Genomic DNA, 18,263 nt, shown 5'->3' on the forward strand with positions numbered 1-18,263 from the left:
GGACTTGGAATTAACTCGTACTTGAACATTCTTATTATTGGACTTATTCCCGAATCCACTCGAGTTCAATTTAAAATATTTTTCATGATTATTAATGTATGTTAATAAAATATTTCTTTAAATTGATTGACACGCCCAGTGATTGGTGATTTTCTAGTGCGCAACTGCGCATGACAAATTGTAATAAAATTACTTTTAAAACCACCTACTATGTGGCCTTTTTACCCTAAACTGATCATATTTTTTAAAAGTGAAGTAAATTCAGTAAAATAAAAAAGGATTTCTCTAAGTAAATAAAAGTAAATTAGGTAATCAACCCTCACTGGTCTCGGTCTCGACTCGGACTCGACCGTCTCTGGTCTCGGACTCGACTTGGACTCGACTCTCTATGGACTCGGCCTTGACTCGGACTCGACTCTCTCTGTTCTCGGACTCGACTTGGACTCGACTCTCTATGGACTCGGCCTTGACTCGGACTCGACTCTCTCTGGTCTCGGACTCGACTTGGACTCGACTCTCTATGGACTCGGCCTTGACTCGGACTCGACTCTCTCTGGTCTCGGACTCGACTTGGACTCGACTCTCTATGGACTCGGCCTTGACTCGGACTCGACTCTCTCTGGTCTCGGTCTCGACTCGGACTCGAGTGAGGTGGTCTCGACTACAACACTGCTAACAAGTATATTTCCTTGGTATATGCCCTTGCAAACAGTACTGACATCCAATAGTAATACTATGGTATTTTGATCTATTCCTTTGTACTAAATAAATATGGTATTTCATGTTTTTTGGACATTCTTGGTAGTACATACTGGTAAATATCCAGAAACATGTATATCTTCATGTTTAACATGGCACCTTGTACAAAAAACAAACAAAAAAGGGTAAGGGAAACTAGGGGGATGTTCTTTTCTAATTTCGAATTCATTCTTTTCTGGCCGCATCATCACAAGGGAACCCGATGCACACTGATGATGTCACAGGGAGGCCTTCGCTCTTGTGATGTGTTTAGAATGCGGTCTGTTCACCCGTCCAAAACATGACTGCAACAGCTGCGCTCCAGATCGGCGGTGAACCGCACACATACACACACAAATATACAACCAGAGCTAAATCTGTGTACACACACACAGAGTCTAAAAAACACACCCTCTATGCATGTTGAATATAAAGCTGATAGACGGTGCGTGATGGAAAACAAACTCGCCCTCCTCCTACACATTTGAGGAAATGTTCTCAGCAGGGAGGCACTGATGATACGAAAGCCTTTGCAATCAAAGCTCTGTAGGGTGGAGCCATGCCAAAACATGCAGATGAGTATGCAAATTAGGCCAGGGCCAGCTGGGCCTGACTGCGGCTGGTGGGTGTAGATCTCGCCGTGCACAATTGCATGTGCAATATGTACATCTGTGTATGTGAGCCGACGAGAGGTTAAAGCTCAGAGGAGAGAAATGCGGTAGAAGTGGCGAGGTTGCATGCTGTGCATGCCATTCATTTTGAATGAAGTACATCCAAACGTGGGGAAACATGAATACACTGTCCTTTTTGTTGACGCGAACACTTGTCTGTAATGCAATAGCTCCTTGACTATTGCACATGCGCGGTTCGCACATGGCTTTCAGAGGCATGAATAAACACTTCTCCGTACGCCTGTCTCCAAAGCAAGCAAAACGTAAACCATCTAATTGAAAGATCATGATGGAGTGGTGTGTTGACAAAAAACTGCTTCCGAATCTGAATTAACACTTGAATTTTTTGATGAATCCCAGTTGTGCTGTTGAAAAGAACCAGTTCTTTTGAAACCAACCTGAGATTTTGCATCCATACACCTCGAACCGCAGGGCGATGCCGGACTCCCAGGTGTAGGGTCGGATCCGGAGGTATCGTGTCAACGCGGGCTTGGGGAACGCGGCTTTCGCTACATCGGTTGGGTTGGTGTTACCCTGGAAAATCTGACAAACCAAGAACAAAAACACATTAATTATTAACACAGTTTGTTTAAGGGAGCCACCAAGGACAGACCTTTGTAACTTGGGACTCACCTAACAGTAAATGACAGAAAAATGAAAACAGAGAACAGAGAAATGACAGGAATGTGTTTAGATCAGCGTCTTCAAATGTGAGAACCTAAATACGGCCTGAATTGGATCATCTCTGGAGCCAACTGTGTAGCAATACAAAAGCTACTTTGTGATGTCAGAGTCTGGGTTACAACTAGCGCTGAATTATCTGGACTCTTCAGTTACAATGGTCTCTGTTGTTGTTTCAACAGACATGGCGATGAATCAAATTGTGTCCATGTCCATGAACACTGAAACTTGCTGACAGCTAGCCCATGTTCTCTGTGAAGGGAGGATCTGGATATAAGCTACAAGAAAGACAAATGAAGGCAAATCCAACCTTGTACATAGCATCTTGTCACTGTATAAAGGTCAGCTGATTTTTAAAGCTCACTTTCTCAGTTGCTTTTAATATGAGACAAACTTAAAGAGAGTTAAGAATCCACAATCAGCAATTGTTGATAGTACCATGTCTTCACACCTGATTACCTAAAGGACATTTAGAAATTTGACTAGCGCCACTGACATGTTGGGCCAACAGCTCATAATTTATGTAGGTTTGAGTCCTAGATAATGTATTATAGATGGCAAAGAATATAAAGCTGATTTTCCAGTACTCCTAAGCAAGAAATCAATCTAGGCCACACTAACACTTTGGGAACCACCTTAACCAATGGTGAATCCAAACTCTGCTTTAATGTCAATTCTAAACAAGACAAGGTCAAAATATAAGCCGGACAGGATGGCCAAGTGTTGCTAAGTCCAAGTCAGGGCATTCAGCCATCCGTCTATCCCAGAATCCATGCTGCTAATCGGGTCCCTGGGCACTACTTTTCAAAACGTGTGTGTCTGGGAGGGAGACACATGAGGAGCCATCCACTATCTTTAAATGTCACGCCAATGCTCTGCCCTACTGCTCTAAGTAGTAAAAAGGCTTTTCTTTGTGCAACAACCTCACAGTGGAACTGCTGGTTCAGCAGTCTGTAAATGGGCCCTCACCTCACAAAAGCACTTTAGAGCCAAGCAGACAGAAACAAGGCACCGCACCTTAAGAATGCACGCTCTAAAAAGAGAACAGTGTACTTCAGTTGAGGGGCGACATAGAAATTGGGCCTTTGGGTATATTTAAGCTCACTGTTACTTCCAAGCATGAAGATCTGTACGCGCACACACATACACACACGTACGTGACCATCTAATTGGCTTGCTTAGCTTGAAAGGTCTATTTCAAAAATTGTATTGTTAGAGCAGATATAAACACGTCCTACACTCACAAACGAGTGAAACAAACTTCACACACTGGAAGTGTCTTATAACCTACAGTGTAAAAATTAATATGCTTTATCTAATCAATAGAATTGTGGCAACAGATTACAAGCAATATTAATAATTTAATTTAACAAATTAGAATTGAGTAATGATTAATCAAATTATTCCTTATTTAAAATGAGTAAAGTTTACACAAAAAAAAAAAATCTCACTAACAGACAGACGTCAAAGATTAATTAAGAACTCTTTATTTTATATTGCCAACATTGAAGACACCAGATGTTAACAAGCAGAATCACTGAAGGAGAAAACCGGCATTTTAAAACAAACACTGATCACCATAATGGTGACATAAATTTTGTTTTATTCATTTTAAATGGTTAACTTTTAAGGAATTAATTTAATTAATTATTACTCAATTCTAATTTGTTAAATTTAATTCATAATATTTCTGTTGCCACATTTTTTTTTGCTTAGATAAAGCATATTCATTTTTACAGTGTACAGTAAGAAGCTGCATTCAGAGATTGAACCTTTGGATCATTCAGCATCAAAATCAAGGAAATTATATTTAGCAAGATTTCAGATTTGTATTGCATTTGCATAATATATACAATGTATCATATTTTCACATTACACTTTGTTTGCATTAAGGTAATATCCAATGTTTTGGAGAGAAAATGTTTTTAACAATATCCTTGACAGGTGATGTTGTTCTATATAAGCCTGTCTTGGCTATGATCCCCAACGTGCAGTCTAGGCTTTCGAGAGACAGCCAGTGTGTCAAATGTAACAGGCATGTCTTCCTGTAGTTAACTGTCCTGTGTTGAGGGACACATTAGAGTCAGCTCACCCGATGGCTAATCGATCAGCGTCTCCTCGGCTCAAGTGCGTCCAACCAGCTGTTCTAGACCCGCTAAACCTTCCCAGAATGCCTCCTCCTCTCACTCTCTCAATTAGCCACTCTCAGTTTATCAACTCTTTTGTTCTTTCCTTTCAACGAAAAAAAAAAAAGCCCTACCGCAAATGTTGACATCATTCCTTAAAGGGAAGAAAAGAAAATCAGTCAGACTACTGTGGTGGCTTTGGAGTTGGGGTTTTTACAGTGCTTGCAGTCTTTTAAGAGGGCGGATTAACATACCACACTGGGCACATAATGGAGACAGAGAAACACAATCCCTGCAGAACACATGAGCGTGGCGTTCCCGTCTGGAGCTGGAGCATGGATTGGTGTAACGAATGCACACGGTGACAGCGCTACAACGCAAGATGTTTACAGGGCTTCCTGCCAAGGAGCACTGGAAATGTACCTAGTTAGGGATTACTTCTGAGAAAATAGACCTATTTATCGTTTAGTGGAAAATGAGCTGTACAAACTCAAACCTGAGCTCTCACCAGGACATTCTAACACTACTCTATTGTTATATGAATTTTTTAAATATTTAACGGTTAGGGAATGTCCCAGATCCAAAAATCCGGTTAGCTTGTGTTTACAGCAATGCATTTACAGTGGATGTTTAAAAGCTGAATCTACATTGGTGTTGAAGTGCATATGAAGAGTTCAGATGCAAAAGCCTCTAAGTGCCATTTGAAATTTTCTTCTAGAATGATCATTTTTATCAAGCTTGTATATTTAAGTTCAGTGATTTCACTTAAATGGAAATGATAATTACCTATTAATTGTTATTTAAGTGAAATTGCTGAACTTAAATATACAAGTTTGATAAAAATCATCATTAAAGAAGAAAAGTTCAAATGGCATTTAGAGGCTTTTGCATCTGAACTCTTCATATAGTAGTTATAGTTGTTTCTGTGGCCCGGCATGCCAACACTGGTTAAATCAGTAAAGTTGTGTGATTTTCAAACAGTGGATGCACCAGCCCGTTCTCATCCCAAGGCGTGATATACTGACGCTTTTGCCAATGCGTAGACATCCAACACACATGGGACACAATATGAGACGCAGATATATATGGGGCAGAAGGCGCCCCCTAGTGGTCTAACCGTAACACTAACAAACCAAAGCGTGTAATATTGACGCTAAAGGGTGCCAATTGCGTTGGATGTATACGCATTGGCAAAAGCATTGTATATGCAACCCGTTCTCATCCTTTAGCGTCACATAGAACGCTTTATGACAAAACAGCGCTATATTACGCACATGGCACCCTTTATCGTTAATATTCACGCGAACCCAAGGCATCATAAATCCTTTAGCGTAGTATTAGACTACCCTACCCCACACCGAAATCTACCCATCACAGCGCGTTATATTAACGATAACGGGTGCCATGTGCGTAGTATAGCGCCATTTTGTCATATAGCGTTCTATGTGACGCTAAAAGATGAGAATGCATTTGGTATATGACGCCTTGAGATGAGAATGCGTTGGATGCACATGCCAGACTGATCTCATAATTCGTATTTCCATTTTTGGCGTGCTATCAACACGCATAATCGCTTTTCAGCGTGTTTATGAACCCCGTTGACTTAACGTTACATTACTGTATATATAAATCTATGGCCTACCCCAACCCCGTCCCTAAACCTACCCGTCACTGGGGTTAATAGCATGAGTTTATGAGTGTTCCCTTACCATCCTAGGAAAAAAAAATATCACTCCCCAGATGTAGATCTACATTTTGCTTTGTTTTGCGCGGAATCACTCGGACATTTAACGGCATGGACATACTCGTATACACGCGGATAGCTCAAAATGCGTATAGACTTGACTTGAAAGTGGCGTGTTTGTTTACGCAAAAGTCATGATGTCATGTTGAAGTCACCTTCTGTTTTGGGCCATCCTTAATAGTTATCCAGTCTTCTCCGTTTGAGCTCACATCCACCTTGTAGGACTTCACATAGTACTTCTTCTTGGTTTCTTGAGAGATGGCTCCCTGTGTGCCGATTGCAGAGACAAAGCGCAGGAATCCAAGATCAACCTGAGGAGAGAGGACCATATTACTTCTTTATAGCTCAGAACAGAGGGAGTATCACTTTAAAAGTGGCTTATCGTGTGTCACATACTGAGCTCATAAGACCCTAGGTGAATATTAGAATGAAAGATTAATTTTAATGAATCCCAATTTGATAAAGCAAAGTCAATGTGACGATTTAATTTCCTGAATGGGAGACAAGAGCTTATTGGATGAGGAGGGATATTTAACTTCACGGAGTCCGTGCCGGGGGAAAAAATAGCTTGAAAGGAAACGTGTATTTCAGACGTGTGCTTTATTGAAAAATGAATGCTTCATAAAGAAGTCATGAGTTCTGATGTCATTCCCGTGAGTGTGTGAGAGAGAGAGTGGTCAGAGGTTACTGGAAGATGGAGGAGAAAATGTGGACAGAGCTGTCTGTGATTCGGTCAAATCCAGGAATATCAGAGCTGTAATACACACACGATGGGATGCAGAATCAATGTGATTAAATGCCGCAAATACACTCTTTTGAGGGGAATATGCAATCCCACGTCAACTGGGCGATCATACATGAGCAAACCTACATTGAACTGTGCAGAGCTGTGGTGACCTCATGTCACTTGTGGAGCAACATTTCCACTACACATGCAGGATAACATCATCGTAGTAGAGGATGTGTTTTAGAGACTCTAATAAAGTTGATCAGCACTACTGTCACATAACATTTAGCACATAAAGAGCTAATTGCAAACTCGGTTTGTTCCCTTTCGTACAGTATTTGTGAGACATAGTCCTCACTCTGTTTAACAGTATTAAAAAATAAGGTCTTTGTTTCTGAGTGCGGATCTGATTTTCTGGCTATACTAAAATATACATGGCAGGAAGATAAGAGAGCTGTGTAGCAGCCAGAGATTTGAGATCAGAAAGCTTGGCTGGAGAAAAAACAGTCTGGATCAGTTTCCCTCACACCAGCTGATCGCAGATCAGAACTAATGAGCGCCTCGTGATTTATTAACCACTTTCTGCTTTGTGAAGAGCAATGAGAAACTGATGACTACAGTACTATTAGTACAACTTTACAACCAATCAAATATCAATTTCAACAAAAATAATGATTGTTTTCCAATAGGTTTCCTAAATACCCATGTCTAACAACCAAAAAAAAAAACCAAACAAAAAAAAAAAAACACATAAATTTAAGTCACCATTATGGTGATCAGTGTTTGTTTTAAAATGCCGGTTTTCTCCTTCAGTGATTCTGCTTGTTAACATCAGGTGTCTTCAAAGTTGGCAATATAAAATAAAGAGTTCTTAATTAATCTTTGACGTCTGTCTGTTAGTGAGATTTTTTTTTTTTGGTGTAAACTTTACTCATTTTAAATGATTAACTTTTAAGGAATAATTTGATTAATCATTACTCAATTCTAATTTGTCAAATTTAATTAATAATATTGCTTTTAATCTGTTGCCACAATTCTATTGATTAGATAAAGCATATTCATTTTTACAGTGTATAAATGAGGATGACTACTTTCCTTGGAAATCAACCAACAAATAGTTTACTTACAGTATAGTTGCCTCTGCTCATTAGGATAGGTGAACAAGAGAAAACATTTAAACATAAAAAAAAATAAAAATAAAATCACACTTCACCTTTAAAAGCAATAACAAACATGAGATTGAGGGAAAACCCCAGTTCCTTGTGGGAATTCCCTGGCTGAGAAACTCTCCAAAATTGAATTACGCTTCCTTATAAGGAAACAAGTCGGACTCGACTGTGGGCATTTCATCTGAATATCATGACCACAGAATCAAAAAACGTTTCTGGTAAGAAAATATTATAATAGTTGAAACCACACCTGGCCAGCCGAGTACTTGTGTTAGTCACTAGTGTGAATATGCAGTTTTATAATGGTCAGTCAGTCTGTGAGAAAGTGAATCCAAACGTCTCCGGAGGAAAATCTGTGCTCACGCCGGCTAACTCATGATGTTTTATATTCTTCTCTACTTCCACTCTTTTTGTTTGGATGTTGTGTAATGTAAGAAGAGATCCCATCCAACAGATAAATCAAATAATGCCATTCTCATGATAGTCCAACCCGATCTCACGACCAAATCGTACGAATTTGACGAATGATTAAAAAGTGGCTAATTCGTAACAATTCATACGACCTCACTTGTACGAATTAGTACGATTTTGCTAAATCGTACATATTTTACGAATTGGCCAATTCGTATGAATTCGTACGATTTACCTACCCCTTACCCCGCCATTAAACCTACCCATCACGTGGGTTTAGACAAATCGTACGAATTCGTACGAGTGAGGTCGTACGAATTAGACACTTTTTAATCATTCTTCGAATTAGTACGAATTGGTCGTGAGATAGCGTAGGATAGTCCAGTAATCTGGACTATACAGTAAATCATTATAATATATCTCGCTGGCAAGAACTCAAGTGTAACTACTTCTTATAATTCAGCCATGGGAAAGTCCAGGCATGTTAGAACCTGTTCGTTTTACCCACAGTCCATCTGTCAAGTATGGACCTCAGCTTAGATTTTTCACAGCTAATTAAATTTACAAAGAGCGTGTGTTTTATTACATCAGAGCCTGTGTGTGTTTGAAGGGACAGTCTTGCCTAGCCCTCGGCCCGCATGGAAGGAAGCGTCAGAAATGTAATCTGTCTAAACCTAGTTCACACTCACTGAAGCTTCTCATGCTAATTGTGTTGAATTAAACAAGTGTCAAACATGTCTGCTGGCTTCCTAAAGCTGAGACATTTGTGTTCATCCTAGCATGAGCTCATAATGGTGTTTCTCTTTGTAGGGAGGAACATATTCTGATAAAGTGCATATTAGTGCACAACAAAAATCCACAAATTGGTCAGTCATTAAAAGCACAACTGCTCTTGTGTATCTAAGGCTCAAGCGCCATCTGGAGCGGGTTAGCGAGGAGGAACTAAGACGTTGAGTAGACAGATGCGCGATGGCCCAGTCAAAGCAAACACAAATGTGGGACGGCAGGTTTCGCAGGGCAAAGTTCTCCTTCATCCATCAAACCACGGCTTCCTCCCACCATCCCATCCCACGACACCTGGCGGCTCCGAAGCTCCTCTAAAATTCCATTAACCACAGGTATAATTAATTCACATTTTCATGAAAATTGTATTACTGCCAGCTGAGAGATCTATAGGCTCCTCAAAGACCTCGCATTCATCACCCAATTTACCTGGCAGAATTAGCCAGCGCTATTTTTAGAACTTCTAAAGGGTTTTTTATGTTTAAAATTATGCATGAGCCTGAGTGGTGATCATCTATTTCTCTTTCAGAGAATTGTGACCCAAACCAGTCTAATGGGGAGGATAGTAAATAAAAAAAGAGCTTCTTTCCTTCAAACATCTAATATAACAACGCATTCTTATCATAGGGCGTTATATAGGTGCCGCTTTTGACATTGCGTCTAAATCAGACACACATGGCACCCTTTAGTGTCAATATAACACGCTTCGGTTAAGGGCTTGGGTAGGGTTAGGGTTAGACCACTAGGAGGCGCCTTCTGCCCCAAATATATCTGCATGTGTTCCATGTGTGTTGGATGTCTACGGATTGGCAAAAGCGTCAGTATATGACGCCTTGGGATGAGAACGGGCTAGATATAATGGTTAATTTTCACAATCCATTCAATTCAGTTTGTACCACATTTTTTCCTTGCAAAATATCCTTGCAATAACATGCAAGTAAAGTTGTTTAATCTGCTGCATTGTATGGCTGATTTTTGGAGAGAACGGTCAACCAGTCAAGTTCACGGTCATGTATTGTTGTTATTACTAGGCTAGCCCAACACAATAAGACAACAATAACCTCACTGATGACAATAGAATATCCTGCCTGTCTTAGAAATGAACTTCCTATGACATAGCCTATCCAGCATACACCTGGATTTAATTGCTAGAAAATGATCACAACGAAGATATTTTAAACGCTTCAAGCTAATTACATGCAGGCACTGAAGACGGTTTAAAATCATAGAATGTACCTAGCGCAGGTGTGATGCTAGCAGGGTGGCCTAGCTTGACACCGGCTCCGCGGGCTTTGTCAGTAGAGACTCTCATGTTAATTACAGTCCTACTGTCTAATTACTCATCAGCTGGCAGGAGAACAGCACCCGTCTCAAAATAGCAGCAGCTAATCCTTTAATTGAAGAGAGAAAAAATCTAAGCAAAACAATGGAGAGCGGACATAGATAGTCGCTAACAGAAAACATACGTGGAAGGTAAATGCATTGTTTCTGGAGTGACGTTTCGCCCCTAAATTTGCCATCTCCATCGTTCCATTCAACCTTCCTAGACGATCGTACGCTCAAGGGCCCGTGAGGAATGTTTTTCTCAGAGGAAGTCTGTAATTAGTGCCTGCTTGATGGGAATTCCGACCTGTTTTTGTAGCAAAATGGGTCGACGACTCGAGGCCTTGGCACGGCAGATAAGAGTAAGAGGTTGGGGTGGTGTCTCAATCATTGTTTCCATCTACGGACCTGGCACATTCCCTCGTCACCTCCATCAATCAAGCTGACGTCTTCCTGTTGAACTGGCTGACACAAAACCTGGTTGGCATGCTACAGTTCCAGACTTGAAAACATCGCCTTGTCGTTTTGAACGCTCTGCCCACATGTCAGAGATGCTTTAATGAACAAGATGAAGGTAAACATCCTCTGCGGTGAAGCAAAGGAGAAAAGCCTGTGAATCAAGCCCTGATCAAACCATTTAGCTGAACAGCAGGACAGGCGTATGCAGCAGGTTCATAAATGAACCAGTGTGTATTCAAAGCACCATTGCATAAATGCAACAGCTGACGCGTTTCGGTAGACCTGTGGATGAGAACGAATGCGAGGCTGAGATTATCCGATCTATAATGAGCAACTTCTATTCATCCATTAGTAGGTAGACAGGAGCTTTCAACTATTGACAGTTGACTTTTCCCAGATCAAAATGCATAATTCATGGAAGTGCTTTGATGCTTCTGGAGTGGATGAGCGTGCATTTATTGCATCACACGCAGTATGCAGTGCATTGATGTTAAAATATCCAAACAGGATCTGTTTTTGTTGTTGTGCCAGGCTCACCATGGGATTGAAAATCTGCCATCCAGAAGACCCTTAACAGAGTCTTTTGTTTTAGGTTACGGTATTCTATAAATCGGAAGTCTTTCCCAGTGAGAGTAGTCAAAATGTGCTGTACAGATGTAGGTATTTCACGCTTTAACACGGTCTTCCGATTGAAACCAGGCTGTCTCCATAAACATAGCACACTGGAAGTCTTCAGAGCCAGAATCCCATGTTTTGCAAGACTCTTCCCCTTTTTCATCCATCATATGTCTGATAAAGTCCTTAAAGGAGTAGTTCACTTTTAAAAAAAAATTGCTGATAATTTACTCGCCCCCATGTCATCCAAAATGTCAACGTCTTTCTTTCTTCAGTCGAAAAGAAAGGTTTTTGATGAAAACATTCCAGGATTTTCTCCATTTAACGGACTTCAATGGGAACCAAACGGTTCAAGGTCCAAATTAGCTTTAAACGACACCAGACGATGAATAAGGGTCTTATCTAGGACCCTTCGAGTCACGACTCGAAAAAAATGATTTGTTCATTTTGATGAACGAGTTCGAACAGGAGAGTCACAAACGCTCATCACAGAATTATATGGAGAAAATCCTGGAATGTTTTCATCAAAAACCTTAATTTCTTTTCGACTGAAGAAAGAAAGACGTGGACATCTTTGATGACATGGGGGTGAGTTATTTACCAGCAATTTTTTTTTTTTTTTTAAAAAGTGAACTACTCCTTTAATGGACATTTGTTTGTCAGCATGGCACAAACTTTTGTAAATGGACATAGAGAATAGTGGGCTGTGTAGCTTACTGGCTTAGCTGAAGATCTCCTGACCCTTGACTAATTATCAGCGGTGGCAAGCTGGGAGCATTAGACCCTGAATCTAATTTGAAACCGCATTAAGATGCATGACAAACGCTGTCTTTCTGACACCTTCTGTGTGGAGAAAAACCTGCTAGAATTGGGGATTTTTAACAAGGAGGAACAGGGCTTCTATGAATAATCTAAGTGTCTGCTGTAAATTACATTTGAGAGTGTAAATGTAATAAATAATGAACTGATAATATGCGTTGGAGGACACAGGAGTGCGCGAGTTGTTGGACTGCGCTATTAGATTGTGTTGCTTAATGGAAGCGAAATGAAGAATTCCACTCTTTTAATAACGCTTGTTATAATTAAACTCCTCCACAAGTGCTGGGCACGAGAGAGAGAGAATGAGCGCAGGACGTCTCCAAATTATAAATCATTCATCCTCGGCAGGGTTCCGCCTTTGTTCCCTTGGAAACAGATGTGCGGGGTTCAACTTTGACATCTGATTGGCGGAAAGGGATTTGCAGGGGCACGGCACACGAGGTGCTGAAACAGAATACGTTTGATTTGCTGAAATTTCTCCTACCAAAAAGAGTACCCTTCCTCTAATCAATACCCTTTAGAGAATTTCAAGCGGCTGCGAAATTGTGCTCTCTTCAGCTCAATACCGCACCGTGGGAGGCGAGTCATTTAGAGTTTCATTAATATCTGAAATGACTAAACAAGTTCAGCGAGCCAAGAGGGCGAACATTTGCAAAGTCTACTTCATTATCCTGAATAAAATATGAAGTGGCAACTGTGAAATGATGTGGAACCGATTGGTTTGGGTGCTAAAATGTACGTTTTCTAAATCTGATCTTAGAGACTGTTTTAACTTTTGAAGACTCAACAGTAATACTCAACCACGATGTTCTCTGAGAAGAAGCTTTTACATGCAGCCAATTTATGGTCGGGTGTTTGGGTTTCTGAAACATTAGGAATAACCCGTTCACATGCGTGAGCAGAGAGAGTTTCTCCTGTATACATGGAATTGCAATATCCCGAAGTAAACGGCGACGCGCGGTTGGCGTCTAGACGTACGGACAACCTTAAGACACAATATGCTTCATTTCCGATTCATCTTCCTACATCCAAAGACAACAGCAGCAGCAGCACGCGGATAATGAATAGTTCGGGGCAGATAGCGATCGCCTTTGTTTGCGCTTTGATGATGGAAACAGTATGCTGTGCTGTGTCTCGCCATGTTTACTTTACGCGGATTGTTGTATGCGCCGAAAGTTTCCCTACTCAAAAGACCAAGATTCCTTGCGAATAGAACATGAACATCACTATGGGGATACGGCGATACGCGTTTACATGACCAAAAATTCAGGTTAGAAAAGGGGTATAATATCCTGGTTTTTAAAATCCAGAATATGAGCATATTCTGGTTTTTGCCTGTGTTTACATGGCCATTCGCGACCGGGTTATTGTTAATATTCTGGTTTTGAATGGGTTATTGGCTACACGTAAACATAGTTAATGATCCAATAGCATGTCAAACCCACATGCCAAACACTGACAAATATACTGTCATCTGACGAACATGAGAATCCTTCAATTGAAGTGATGGTCTGTAAAAAGAGTAGAGGCTAATTATTGACTGCTTCTCAGAGAACATCCTGGTGGACTCTTAGTGTAGTTCATTGTGCTCTGTACAAGAGTCCCAAATCAATACCTTATCGACAGAGACTGGTAATCTATAAGCATAAAGAGCCCATCTAAACAAAGAAGAACTTTGAAATATCATGATGATCAAGAACACTCGAGTCGAGAAATCACCAGATAAAACGGCACAATCCCCATATTGATCCGCCTCAGCATAGCATCCTTATCCTCTGTTCTACAAAGCTATGGGAATTCTCCCTAAAAATGTGGGGCAGAATTTGCAGCAGCAAGGAGAGAACTTGTCTCCAGTTTCTAAGGGAAATGCATACGTCTTGCTTCACAGTCATCAATATTGAGGTACCTTCCCCTAATTCAATTACTCTCTGGTTTAGAACACGAGTTTTCAGAGACAATATTTTGATTGCAATAAGGGAAATCTGCTTAACAGACCTCCCCTAGCAAATATTTGGCTGCGGGTCACGTTTGTTATTAGCCTCCCGAGGAGTCTCTTTGGCCCAAGCTTTCCAAAGATTATAAAACAAGTCTGGGTTTTCAGGGTACCCTTGGGGTTTGGGTCACAGAAAAGCCCCTAAGTGCAAGAAAAGGCCTGCAATCAACACAATAACTGCTGCCAAGAGTTTTTCAACCGAAATAGGCATGCACAAATAATCTGTTGTCCTAGAACGTGTAAGTGTAACTGTGTGTGTGGCCACATTCCTCAGAACCGGATTGTCTCTCGGACATTAAGATCATGTTAGATACATCTCATGGACAGATTTGGAGGTTTCAAGCATCTGTTGGCCGGGAAGACTCACTGGGGTTGGAGTGAACCAAGACATTTGGGTTTTGGCTGTTGACCAAAGGGTTCAACAGATGTTGCTGCTGGTCTTCAATAGAGAAAAGCAAGCCAGTGGCAAACGCATCTGCAAGGCAGCCTGTTAGAGCTGAAGTTGAATTCAGCTAGACACAAAACTCATAAGAGTGTGGGGGAGTTTCAGAGCTTCTTCAAAAAAAAAAAACATCACAGCCGAGTCTATTCTCTGCCAAGGACAAATCCCTCCTCCATTACTTATTCACAATAGACTGCTGTCTACAGTGAATCGTGCAGTACCTGAATCCATTCTTTGTTTGAGTCCTCTGCAGGGGTCCATCCATTCTCTGGGTTGTTGAGTCTAGAACGTTCTGGAGACCAGCTGGGGTTGTACTGGGATGAGGCCATGATTTGGTCAGAATGGATTTCCCCAGTTTCCAAACCCAAAGGCTCGGTACAGTCAAAGTCTGAAAGAAATCACAGGGAGAAAGTTTTTAAAATGTCATTTCATGATCTAAATGAAGAACGCATCAGATCCTGACCCGTACTGAGGCCTTCCACTTGGGAATGGGCCACTCAGCAGCAAAGTACCACAGGTTTCAGTCTCTTAGGACCTGAATAAAACACTTCTCACAGAAAAAGCACAATTTAATGGAAGCGCAGTGGGAAGTGTACCACATTAAGACGCAAAGCTTTATTCATAAAACATTCAGTTTAAGCAGTTAAGTTCAGTTAAGTCCAGCAACAAGTGAAGTCACAAGAAGGTGCACAGTTAAATGGCACATGGGAAGGCCATTTCCCAGCGTCAGCATCAGAGACGGCCCTAGAAAGTCTGTGTTTTTAGATGCCAGGAGATCAGGTTGTATATCACTCCACATGCCATGCCACCCAGGATAAGGGCATTACTGATTGTTTTGTGATGTTATGGGGCATGCCGGCCGTGTGTCGGAGACAAGCAAAGTTCACGCTTTGACCCCCGAGGGACTTTATCCAGATACTTCGGCACAGGATTTAGGACTGTCCGACAGCGGAGGCTGGGGAAATGTTGAGGCTTAGGTGGGAGGTCACAGACACCAAACAAACACATATTGTGAGGAAATACATTGACACAGGGTGAGCTCATGTTCCCTAATATAACAGTGGAAGGTGCAAGAAGGTCAGATACACACATACTCAAACATGCAGGCCTGAACACATGTAGCAGATGGAGAAAGCATGTGTGTTAACTGGACAGTGGTTTTATTTGTTCACTCACACTAAGCCATTAGCCCTGGTCTGTAAACATACTGCCCAGACAGCGGATTAATGATACTATGCCTTCTACCAAAGAGTAAGCATCACATTTATTCTCAGTAAATTAGCAAACTCAACTGAGCATTTTGACAAGCTCAGTGAAAAAAAACCCACACAAACCTGAAGAAATGTTAATATACTGTAAATAAATATAACTATACGTGCAATTTATTTAAATATACACTGTAAAAATGAATATGCTTTATCTAAACAGTAGAATTGTGACAATAGATTACAAGCAATATTATTAATTAAACTTACCAATTTGGAATTGAGTAATAATTAATCAAATTATTCCGTAAAAGTTAACCATTTAAAATGAGTAAAGTTTACACCAAAAAATGTAACAAAAATATCTCACTAACAGACAGACGTCAAAGATTAATTAAGAACTCTTTATTTTAGAAAGCCTGATGTTAACAAGCAGAATCACTGAAGGAGAAAACCGGCATTTTAAAACAAACACTGATCACCATAATGGTGACTTAAATGTATGTTTTTTTGGTTGTTGTTTTAAGTTTTACTCATTTTAAATGGTTAACTTTTAAGGAATTAATTTCATTAATTATTACTCAATTCTAATTTGTTAAATCTAATTAATAATATTGCTTGTAATCTTTTGCCACAATTTTTTTTTATTAGATAAAGCATATTCATTTAAAAGTATCATTAAATAACAGGCAATTCTATCCATAGAAAAATATACCATAGTAATAAATTCTGTCAAAATATTTAAGTTCCCCTGTAATTGTACCCCTTAAAACTAATCTTTCATCATCAAAATTACATTAAGTCTTACATTAAGACTTAATATTTCTTAATATTTTTATATAACACAAAAATTGCATTAAGTACATTTTACATACATACAAGTCTATTCCTTGAACAATATTCTTCCTGCCTTAAAATATAGCTTGAATGTAACTCGACACCCTTGCCTCATTTAGTATACGTGGTTCTATGAATATGCAAATTAGCCCCGCCTCCACTCACTCACATCTGCTCAGAGATCCACTCATTGATGATCACACGTTGATCTGATTGGTTACACCACAGGGGGACTTTAACTTATTATAACAACTACTATTGTCAAATTATAAAGGTGTACTATTAGCGTACCAACGTGAGTAAAAGCCAAACTCTACTAAAATCAAAAGGGAGTGTTGAGTCTTTTCTGTGCTCCTCATGAATCTCTCTCTTTTACCCTTGAAACTACAGCTTAATCTTAACATGATTACTCATTCTCTAGTGCTCTGTTTTATCTCTCTATCTCTTCAAGCCATCTATCCTCTATCCACCCTTTTATTCTTTAAAACAATGACTGAAAACAACCAGATCGCTCGTCTGATTACATCTGGCATCCGTCACTGTTTGGTCCCGCTCGGCAGAGACCATAAATCTATGACGGTTCTCTGACAAAATCCTTCGCATGAAGACTTATTGTCAATGGGGATCTCCTTCTTTCCTGCAAAGCACAATGTATACTGGTAAACATGTCGAACTGCGAGAGAAGCTGCCACAGAATGTAAATTTATGGGGCCAATAAATAATTGATAGACTGCGACTGTTCAGCAAAGCCTCTGCTGAGAACACACCGAATGTGTTTTTGAGCATGAGCCGGGACTATACAGATGTAGCAAGCTAAGATATAACATCAGTTCACAATACATGCTATATGCATAAAAAAGCTCTAATGTGGGACAAAAAGACAGAAATGTGTCTATGGATAGATTTACATGCATAGCATGATTGCAGGTGAGGGTTGATGGTGTGTTCTGAAATTAAATGTTTAGTTGGAGCATTTCTCAAATTGGGGTGAAGAGGTGAACCCTCTGGGTGAGCTGGTTTGGGGGAAAAAAGAGAGTAATCCAACCTCCAAAAAGCAGGGCAGATGGGTCATGACTCTTAACACAATCACTTAATGAAAGAGGGCCACAGCTGAGAGGGACATGGTGATTTAATAGCTTACATCATGTTGAATGTGCATACACTGCATATGGGGTTCTCCCCCACCCAACAGAAGATGTCTCGATAACTTTAGCTAACGTTAGGAACAAACATTGTCTAGACTGTAAAAATGAATATGCTTTATCTAATAAAAAATAAAAAATGTGGCAACAGATTACAAGCAATATTATTAATTATAGACTTGAGTAATAATTAATCAAATGAATTCCTTAAAAGTTAACCATTTAAAATGAGTAAAACTTACTAAAAAAAAAAGTACATTTAAGTCACCATTATGGTGATCAGTGTTTGTTTTAAAATGCTGGTTTTCTCCTTCAGTGATTCTGCTTGTTAACATCAGGTGTCTTCAATGTTGGCAATATAAAATAACTTTGACGTCT

The 18,263-nt window shown here is 40.1% G+C and overlaps 1 protein-coding gene across 4 annotated transcripts in view; it reads right to left on the minus strand.

The window, feature by feature from the left end:
- nrp1a (neuropilin 1a) overlaps positions 1 to 18,263 on the minus strand; it is a 79,630-nt gene that overhangs the window by 20,070 nt on the left and 41,297 nt on the right. For all 4 annotated transcript variants that reach the window (XM_039690521.2, XM_039690519.2, XM_039690518.2 and 1 more), the window contains exons 6-8: positions 14,923 to 15,089; positions 6,116 to 6,271; positions 1,808 to 1,952 (exon numbers count right to left, since the gene is read on the minus strand). In XM_039690521.2, coding sequence (XP_039546455.1) covers positions 1,808 to 1,952; positions 6,116 to 6,271; positions 14,923 to 15,089 — 468 coding nt within the window. The remainder of the gene's footprint in view (positions 1 to 1,807; positions 1,953 to 6,115; positions 6,272 to 14,922; positions 15,090 to 18,263) is intronic.

The sequence above is a fragment of the Pimephales promelas genome, chromosome 22, assembly GCF_988280905.1.
Source record: "Pimephales promelas chromosome 22, fPimPro1.hap1.1, whole genome shotgun sequence".
Classification (NCBI taxonomy): domain Eukaryota; kingdom Metazoa; phylum Chordata; class Actinopteri; order Cypriniformes; family Leuciscidae; genus Pimephales; species Pimephales promelas.